The sequence below is a fragment of the Lactuca virosa genome, chromosome 6, assembly GCF_052849685.1.
Source record: "Lactuca virosa cultivar CGN04683 chromosome 6, Lactuca_virosa_CGN04683_v6, whole genome shotgun sequence".
NCBI classification, from domain to species: domain Eukaryota; kingdom Viridiplantae; phylum Streptophyta; class Magnoliopsida; order Asterales; family Asteraceae; genus Lactuca; species Lactuca virosa.
The window spans coordinates 88,895,892-88,906,219 of record NC_136431.1 but is presented as its reverse complement, the minus strand read 5'-3'; the positions used below and the strand labels follow the sequence as shown (position 1 = coordinate 88,906,219).

General features: G+C 32.4%; 1 protein-coding gene across 8 annotated transcripts; it reads right to left on the bottom strand.

The window, feature by feature from the left end:
• Positions 1-4,193: 4,193 nt before the first annotated feature.
• Positions 4,194-7,144, bottom strand: LOC145118563 (uncharacterized). Of its 8 annotated transcripts, XM_079054258.1 has the most exons (9): positions 6,888-7,144; positions 6,627-6,749; positions 6,453-6,536; positions 6,296-6,358; positions 6,170-6,222; positions 5,861-5,941; positions 5,646-5,748; positions 5,467-5,525; positions 4,194-4,428 (listed from the first exon to the last, which is right to left on the bottom strand). In XM_079054258.1, the coding sequence occupies exons 1-3, from the start codon at positions 7,100-7,102 to the stop codon at positions 6,530-6,532; spliced, it is 345 nt and encodes a 114-aa protein (XP_078910384.1). In that variant the 5' UTR covers positions 7,103-7,144; the 3' UTR covers positions 4,194-4,428; positions 5,467-5,525; positions 5,646-5,748; positions 5,861-5,941; positions 6,170-6,222; positions 6,296-6,358; positions 6,453-6,529. The 8 variants fall into 8 exon arrangements, 7 of the variants coding, with proteins under 7 accessions (XP_078910384.1, XP_078910380.1, XP_078910379.1 ...); XM_079054254.1 differs by having other exon boundaries at positions 5,646-5,759; positions 6,170-6,358; XM_079054253.1 differs by having other exon boundaries at positions 6,170-6,358.
• Between the last annotated feature and the right edge of the window lie 3,184 nt (positions 7,145-10,328).

Here is a 10,328-nt window from a genome sequence, read left to right as displayed (position 1 = left end):
ACAAATATGTTGGGGTAAAACATTGGTAGATAAAATAAGTTAATGAGTGATGAAATAAAATGATGAGAGGCCTCGATGTTGTTGTTAATTCAATCATCTAGCAGAGTATAGATGACGACCACTGACTTTTCTAGACAATCTAGTGGAACGCTAGCAATGATGTGTTCACAGGTGTACTCTATCCCCCTCATGGTTTCCTTACGAACATTTATCATTGAGAAAACCCCTTATCAGTAGTGTCCATCCCGATGATAATCCTTAGGTTAGGGTCCCTTATGATAGGTGTTTTAGGGACGTAAAGTGAGGATACCGGGAAGGGGTAATCGGGTTATTGTTTGGTTTGATGAAATTAATAAATTTATTTATTGTGGGTTGAAAACCCTATGTGCTCACCAGGCTCCCAAGCCTGACCCACTCAGTTTTCTCATATACAGGTAGTGGAAAGAGGGCACAGGAGTGATAATTTGATGAGAGATCAATAGATTATACGCCACTAAAATAAATAGATATTATAATGCCTATGTTGTTTATGTTTATGCTTTTGATCTGTATTAACAATGATATCCCAAGGTTTTTAATATAATACATTTCTACGGAAATGTTTTGATAAATTCTTTATCATATTTTTTGGAACAAATTCCGCAATATATTTCTTTAAAAATATACTCTGATTTTCAAATAAAGCATAAACAAATCGGTCTTTTCGAGCTCTCAGTTCGTCTATTTTCTCAGCATAATAAGCTTCATCTTTTACTCTCTCCTTCTTCTCTTCCTTCTTTCGCAGCGTGCAGTCTTTCTCAAGATGGTTTGCACCATTGCAATAGTTACAATTAAATCATGAATCTCCCTTCAGCGTTTTCTCACTCTTCTCAACAACGATCTTATTTTCCTTCTTTTTTTCCTTCAAATCCACCTTCACACCTTTTGCCGGTGAGTTTTTCCCTTTGAACTCATTGTTGCTTTTGTACTTTGGATTAAAAGGCTTCTTGAATAACTTTTTCACCTTGTTGTTAGAATAGTAAGCAACAACCTCATCCTCAGAGTTTACTAAGAATCCTTCTTCTTTAGAATTTTCTTGATCGCCAATTTCGATCTCAGATTCCTTTGCATTCACTTTTGACATTAATGCTAAAGGTCCACCAATGCCCAACTTTCCTTCCTCTGTTATCTCATTGATTTCATTTTCATGAGCCTTGAGCACATTGTATAGATCACCCAAAGAGTATCCATCAAAACTCTGTTGAGTTTTGATCATCAAACTTATATTTCTCCACTTCTTTTTTAGCCCCATCAGAAAGGTAAGGTTGTACTCAAGAGTTGTTCGAGTAACCCCAACAGGCATTGTTTCATAGAACTCTTATTGGTCTTTTCACTTCCTTGATACTTTTCTTTCAGAGTATCCCAAATTTCCTTTGCGGTCTTGCATCCTCGAACATAGTTGTAAACAACCGGTGGAAGAGCACCGCAAAGTTCACGAAGACACTTCTTATCATTAGCCTCATACTTTTCCTTTTGTGTTGCCATACCGGTGGATGAACCTGCATTTCCAACTTGAGTAAACATTTCAGGACGATAATTTCCTCTAGTAACACATCGCCGTAGATCTTCGTCAATTCCATTGAGATAATCTTCCATTCGATCTGCCCACTGCTCATAATACTCCAGAATAAGCATTGGAATCTTAGTGGAAGTTCCAAGAAGATGAGAAAAGGTTGACATGGTGTTCATGTTGAAATTCGCCATTTTCGTAGGGACAAAAGTGACGAATGAATTCAGAAATGAGATCTAATGAATGAATCAACCAGAAAACGATCAGGAAACACTCGATCTATCAATCTGATTGATATTGAAAAAGATGAGAAAATTGTAGTGACTGAATGTATCCTAATCTGATACCAATTGAAGAGTGTTTGAATTGAGTTTACAGAACAAAATCAATAACAGCCAGCATTAAGAACACAATCGTAAATAAGTTCTATTTGGCTCGTTGATTTGTCTGAAAGATTACAAAAGTACAAGAGAGAGAGAGAGAGAGAGAGAGAGAGAGAGTAAGAACGAAGGTGCCCAAAAGCTATCTCCCTACTTCTATACTAACCCTATTTATAAGCCGATACAGACATTTAAAAAATATGCAAGGACTAGACGTGAAAATATTACACAACAAATGCCTTGCAAAATACATATACTGTGCAGTACCGGACTTCGCATCTATACAGACCAAAACAACTTTCGACCTCTCATTAGACAGTCGCTCTCAACAATTTGGATGTTGAAAATTTTGTTTAATCTTTGAAAATAAACTTAACCCTAGTTTTTGTATTCTATGATAATGACTCTACCAAAGAACTATCTTTAAACATAGTTTTTCATGAAATGACAAAACATTTTGAAATCGATTTATACTTTGTTAGAGAAAAAATAACTAATGAAATTTTAAAAATGGTTAAAATAAACTCTTTTGATCAAAATGTTGACATGTTGACAAAGTCATTAAAATGTTTTCAGCATAATATGTAATTTTATAATGCTTCAATCTTATTATTTGATTATTGTTACTTAAATTTAATTTATATTGTTGACAGGGTAGTAAGTGTAAGTTCTTTGTGCTAGAATTTTTAATAGTTATTGTAAAAGGGACTATTTGTGTGCTTATGATATTCTGTTGGGTTGTGGCTCGTTTATGTGAAAGATCTTGGTTTGGAAGCACGGATCCTTGTGATCCATGGATACTTGGGTGACCCGGGTATATATGATGCAAGAAAGGATGTAGCTTATCAGATTACACAAGACACGCACGCACTGACTGGTGCTCTCCTACGGTCTCTCTCGCATAACAAATTAGACTAGTGGGTGTGGGCAATTAGTTAAGGGGTATTATTACACCCAAAAGTTGTCACCTCACATAACATGTCAATATGGTGTTAGAACACCAAATTGAGGAAATGGGCAACATATAAATGTCGTCATCTCTTTTTTTTTGGAAAATGACATAAAAGCCTTTAAGTTTTCATAAAAATATCGGTTTTACCTTTGGACGTGTTTTAGGTCCAGTAAAACCGGATGTTTTGTTTAATTTGTTCATTTATACCCTTTTAGCTAGTTTCCAGGTAGCGTGGTTACCTAATGACAGTAAAACCTTGAGTTTTCAAAAATGTTCGGATTTACCCTTACTTTGATTGTTATTTTGAATTATTATTATTATTATTATTATTATTATTATTATTACAAGTATAAAAATATTTTATACATACATTTTTAAATATAAAAATGTGTAAAAATATTTTTATTAATTCAAATATATTTTTAGAAATATATATACTTGTATTTAGTATTTATATACATTTGAAAGCATATTTATTCCTTTAAAAACGTATTTATATATTAAAAAGTATTTATTTGTATTTAGTAGGCATAAATATATATTTATTTCATATAAAAAAATATTGTAAACATATAAATATAAAAACACATATTTATAAGCTTTATATTGTATAAAAGATATAATTATATGTATTTGTACACATTACTAAGTAAAAATATATATTCATTTCATATTTATATGCATACGGTAGTTTTTATACAAAATAAATACATATTTATATCTATTAAATAAAAATAAAAATATTTTTAATTGTATAAATAAGTTTTAAAATTTATAAATATGTTTTTGTTTGTATTTAGTAGATATACTTATTTGAATTAAATTATATTTAATAGATGTAAATATGAATTTATTTGTTATAAAAACTACTGTATACATATAAATATGAAAAAAAATACATAATTATACTTAGTAAGCAAACACCAAAAAAAAATTGTTTTGATTGATGAATCACCCAAGGAATTAAAAAAATGTTTGGTTTATATGTATTTTACCATATATATATATATATATATATATATATATATATATATATATATATATATACACACACACACACACGAAATGCATACATATTAATACCTACTAAATACAAATAAATATATTTTTGTATATAAATACGTTTTTAAAGGCATACATTAGCTTTCAAATGTATATAAATACTAAATAGAAGTAAATATATTTTGAAATCAATAAAAATATTGTTATACATTTAAAAACGGATTTAAAAATATACGTATAAAATATTTTTGTACATTTAAAAACGTATTAAACATATATAATAATAATAATAATAATAATAATAACTAGATGAGTGTCCCGCGCGTTGCGGGGGTTGGAACGTGTCGCTTTTTGTGTGAAAGTATTGTACATTGCCTCAATTGGTAGCTGCAGTAAAGTATGTTTCTATTCTCCCTACATTTCACCTATTTACAAACGGATAATAGTCGTAACTTAGATACAACTACTAACCATAAAGCATCAACAACCTATGGAGAGACTCTTTATTACATTGTTTCTCCCTATCCATTATTCATCACCTTAACCTGCACAATTGAACAACTTAAAAAAGTTTAAGAAGGTAGATAACATTTTAAAAAAAAAATGCAAATACGAATTGATAAGCCATTTCATCTAAGTAATGAACTCTAATACAAAGTCTGAAGACTTTTAGTAAAGATGGCCCAAATGAGTGAAAGAATGTGAACCATCATATGATCTTAGATAACAAAGTATTTTCATCTATTTGCGTATGAGTTATTTTTGTAGAATAAATGAAAATACCATGCTATGTTTGTCATAACAATGAAGGTGACATCCTTTTTTGACATAAAAACAAAAGTCGCATGCTATTTGTCAAAAAAAAAAAATGAAAGTTGCATGTTATATTTTCCATAAACATGGCAATAACATACTATTTCTGTGTGATAACAATGAAAGTAGCACATTCTTAAAAATCGGATCAAGTTTTAAAAGTTGATTTGATTCAATTCAATTCTACAAACAGTTCAGTCACGTCCTCTTATTTTGTTTACGACATGGGTCCCCGAATAATGACTATATTACGAATTGAAATCACAATAATCATGTTTTAATGTCTTAGATAATATAATTTTGATTGTGATGATCTGACCACTTAAAAGTTGACTAATTACTTTTCATTAGTTGGCATGAAACAAACAAAAACTTTTTCATCCATATTTCTTAATTTTTATTAATACTATTATACTATTATAATAAAATATGTTTATAATTATATATGATAATTGATCAAAACTATTAAGAGTAAATTATCACCAAGATATAGTAAAAAGTTAGAACACCATTCCTGTAACAAATTTTCTTACAGGTAGTTATATTATTTTAAAACTTTAATTTTTTAAATGTTCCAAGTAAAACCATTAATTAATTAAAGAAATAATTAATGTAATAATAATATAAAAATATAACCATACTTTCCTTCCCTGTTTAAAAAGTGAGAAACAACAAAATAAAATTAGCATATATATTATGGTTGCCATTTTATGCCACCAAAAGGTGTATGTCTAAAAAAAAAAAAAAAGATCACATATGAAGTTACGAACCTGATTAAATCAAGTGAATCCTATCCATTCCTTTTCTGTCATCTCCTTTCATCCCTGACCTGTGAATTAGATATAATCATCAATATTTTTTATAATACATGAATTCATATAATATACTTGGAATGTTTTCAGATATTTAAAAGCTTAACCTGTTATTCATATCCGCGAAACAAAATTACCTGAAAGAATACTGCAAAAAGTTTCTTATGGCATCAGATTAGATACTTTAGTAGGTTGACTTTCTTTACCAATCTGCCCTTACATGTAGCTAATTAGCTATACCTGAAACCAAACTTGCATGAATGAAAATCTTTCAGAATTTTGCTTTCAAGTTTCTTCTTTCTTGAGAAAACTCCACTCAATTGTTATACATGTAATTACATATTAACATCACCTGATTGCATATCTTAAGAAATTGTACAAGTCAAGACGCTTAAAAAGAGTCAAAGGTCATAAAAATCGTCTAACCTCCAACCTGTTTCAAAAACTAATACCATTTCTCATAATGTTTTTCCGATTTCTCTAACATATTGTCTATTAAGTCTAAATTTGGAAATCCAAATTCAATATAATTTATGACTTCTCAAAAATTGGTCAAGTGCCAATTATGAAAATTTGTGGAATAAGATATATATGAGATGATATGCCAACAAATTGAGTCTACTAAAACCAATAAATGAAAACAAAAAAAATGAAGACTTACCTTGTTTGGATATCATCAATTTGCCTCTTAATCTTCTCATGACAAAAGAATGCCTGCATAAACACATGTCACAGATTCAGTCACAGTAAGTAAAGTTTCACCAGCTCACCAAAGGACAGTTACAACCTTGTTTCAAAGAGCATTCTGAAAATCAACATGGAGCTGATTCCGAGAGGATAGTTTTATTCCCTGTAAATTACATCATCTCAGAAAGCACTTCTTTTAGGTCAAAAGAGAAAATGTAAAAACAAAAAATGTGCCTGAAGGACCCTGAGCATCTTACTTTCACTTATGCCATTCACATGAACAATACCATGAGAAAGGTTTACATAAAGATTATCTATCGACCATGGACAAATTTTAGAACCTAAAACACAAAAATAACAAAAAAAAATTGATTCAAATCAAGAAACATAGTATCGGTTTGGTATCAAAACCAAATGAAATCAAAACTGACCAAAGTTGTAGCGTTGGGGACCGCGACGGCGACGAAGTAGGTCGGGTCATCGAGGTATACATAAATGTTCCATAAACACCACTGTATGCTGAAATTTGACATAATCGCTGTCTAAAATTGCCTCTGCAGAAAATTAGAAACCTAGTTAAACCACATACATGTAAACAATTTTAATCGACTGATAACTATCGTGGAAATCCCAAAATCGGAAGAAACCTAAATCAGAATTTAAAGAGTGACGTACCTTGAAGAGTGACGTACCTGATCGAAGTCGAGAAAGGGATAGGTGGAAGTCGAGAAAGGGATAGGCGGCGAGTCTCAAGCAACTCCGGCTCCAAACAGGCGGTATTGGAGCCGGCAGCTAAACCGGTGGAGAGCGTATCAGCATCCGATGGAGGCAGTGAGAAAAAAAAAACAAATACATGAGATAAGGCGGTGGAGAACAATCGGTGGGAAGGATCTGGAAGCGCAACCATGGTAGAGAGAAGAGTAACCGGAGGAACAGTACCCTGGTCAGGTACTATTCCTAACTTTCATTTCTTTAATATATATATATATATATATATATATATATATATATATATATATATATATATATATATAATAATCAAAATAACAATCAAAGTAACGGTAGATCTGAACATTTTTTAAAATTTAAGGGTAAATTCGAACATATTTGAAAATTTAAGGGTAAATCCGAACATTTTTTAAAACTCAAGGCTTTTACTGGCATTCGGTAACCGATAGATTATTTGTAAACCGACTAAAAGGGTATAAATGAATAAATTATACAAAACATCCGGCTTTACTGAACCTAAAACACATCCAAGGGTAAAACCGACATTTTTGTGAAAACTTAATGGCTTTTATGTCATTTTCCCCTTTTTCTTTTTTTTTTTCCAATTTTTTTTCGGTTTATTTAATTTTGATTTTTTTTTATATTTCCAATTTATATTTATTTTTTCACATTAGATTATTTTTTAAAAAAATAAAACATGCAATTTAATTAAATTTTAAACTAACCATAATATTTAAAAGCTCAAAACAACATTACACAAAAAACATTGAACGCCAAAAAAACCATAGTCTTAAAAACATAAAAACAATACACTATTCATCCACATATTTCTTTTCGATCATCTCCTTCATCTTTCAGAGCACCTACACGTGTCGTGGTCTCATATTTTCTTCGCTAGTCTGGAGAACTGTTAAATCATTCGCTATTTGATTTTCCTCCGCTTGCTTACAAAGAAGCCGCAAGTGCTCAAGTTGCACATCAACCTTTTGTTGTGCAATTAGATTGTGTTGGTCGAACTTTGCTTTCATTTCTGCCAACTCTTGTGCCTTTCTCTCGGCTTCGTCCGCGTGACGTTGAGCGCGTTTCGCTTTGTCATGCCCGATCGGTCGTCATGGAGGGGGGGATCTCTTCAATGTCGTCAGGGATGTCATCCGTGTCGGCGTTGAGGTCGATGTTAGTTCGTGCGTCGAAAACATCAAACGAACTAGAATTGCGAGACCTCTTTGATTGTGCCTCCGATGATGTTTTCGCCTTAATCCATTTTTGATCTTGTCTGCAATCTCCCATATTTTTTCAACTCAAAAGTGTGCCCCATTTTGACTTGATATTGTTCCCTCATAGCTTTGTACATATCAAAATCATTCACATCACTTTGCTTTTGTGATTCTAGTAATCTTGTTAAACTTGGTGCATCGGCGAATGATTGGAGTCCACTTGCTACTTAGCATATCGATATTATAATATGGTAGGTTCTTCAAAATCGCATGGAATTTTCCAAGCATGGCTTCCCAAAACCTAACTCTTCGCATATCATTTCCTACGGTTGGATTCTTTGAAGTACCGCACCACGCCACCGCCAACACGTACTCCTCCTCCAGTGTCCACCATAGTAGAGGTTCTTCTTCACTTTCCATTATTGTATTACCTTTCCTTTTCCTTTTCCCTCTTCCTTTCTGACTGCCTCTCGCTTGTGTTTCGGGAACATTTTCTTGTGTTGGTTGTGTGGGTGGTGGTTGTGTGGTTGTTTGTGGCATGGAAGTGAAAGTATTTGAAAGGTTTTGTTGAAGATTTGGGTTTTGGTGCATCTAGGGCAATGTAGGAAATTGCATTGGGGTGAAATGGAATTAAAAAAAAAGTTTCCTTGAAATGGTATTTGTGGTGAGTTTGTGTTGAGTAGTTCATATAAGTCTCATATTGTGCGAACCCCATTGGAACGGATGTGGATGTGTTTAGAGGAGGGGTGTTCGGGTTTTGCTCCATAGATTGGTTGAAAAAAATGTGGTTGTTTTTTGTATATAAAATGAAAGAAGAAGAAGAATTATGTACGTGATATATATATATATATATAGAGAGAGAGAGAGTAAATAGATAAAAAAAACATTTTTTTTAACTTTTCGACCGTTCACAAACGGTCAAAAAACCGACTGTTTCAATACATTTTGTGGCGTTACGATTCGTTATGGGAGCAACGGGAGGCAATAAGAGAGCTAATAATGACGGAGAACAGGAAAGGTGGGGTGGTGTTCTGACATTAACAAGCCATTTTTTGGATGCCATGTCACGATAACGGAAGTGGGCGTTACCCACACCGTTCAGTCTTAGGGTTTTTTCAACTTAGAGTTTCATGTAGTCTGTTCTTGATTCTTGTAACCGAGTGTTTTCATATTGAGAGTAGAGGTAGGTTTTAGTGAGGTATTGAGTGGTAAGAGTCGTGTATAATCGAACTATAAATGAAATTGTTAAAATTAGGAAGGTTGTGTATTTATGTGTCTTTTTTTACAAAATCTCATCGTCGTAGGTCGTATCGTCCACAGTGAAAGCACCATTTTTTTCTTCAAGCTGTCGGACTGCAGCTCAACTCAAGAAAGGATTTGAGGGAAAATCGTTGAGTTAGGGTTAGCACCTTAATGGCAATTAAATGAGAAAGAATGTGAAAAGTGCCCAATCGTTTAGATATCGTTATATGCGTGGTAATAGATGAGTACTGCCCCCGTAAATAAAAATACGAAAATGCCCTTGTGTCCGGGGCACGTGGGGAAGAAAATGACATGCCTCTAACGACAATTAGAGGAAAGGACCAAAATCCACAACTCAAACACCAAATAAGGATTTTTTTTTTTTTGCTAGCAAACTTTTTTTTGGACCTTCCTCAAAGAAATCGGCAAACCACATAACTATTTCTGTAATTTTGTCTCTAAACTATTATGACGTATGATAATGGTAATGTCTTTTGATTAAGGTCATTTGTATGGAAATGTTAATGTCATGTTAAAAGATACATATCCCATTCAAAATATATACAATGAATAATATCAACACATCAACATTAGAACATGGAATAATATGCTTTACATTTTTATTTTTTCTTAAATGGTAATTTAGTTTGATGGATTTTAGACAAGTATTATGAGGGAAAAAAATCTAAAGCAATAATAATATCAATAACTGAACATGGAATAATATGCCTCTACCCGTGTCCTAGCCCGTCGGAGAGCTAAATTTGCCTCAATTGTTTGTCTCTTTCCTTCAACTTTTCTCAAAGCATCTTCCGCTATTTCAAGAGTTTGTTGAGCTTCTTGTGGATCAGTGTCACCATTTTTCTCTGCATCATTTACTAAAACAGTGATCTCATTATTACCTATTCTAGCAAAACCGCCCATCAGAGCCATCGTTAGCCATTGGTC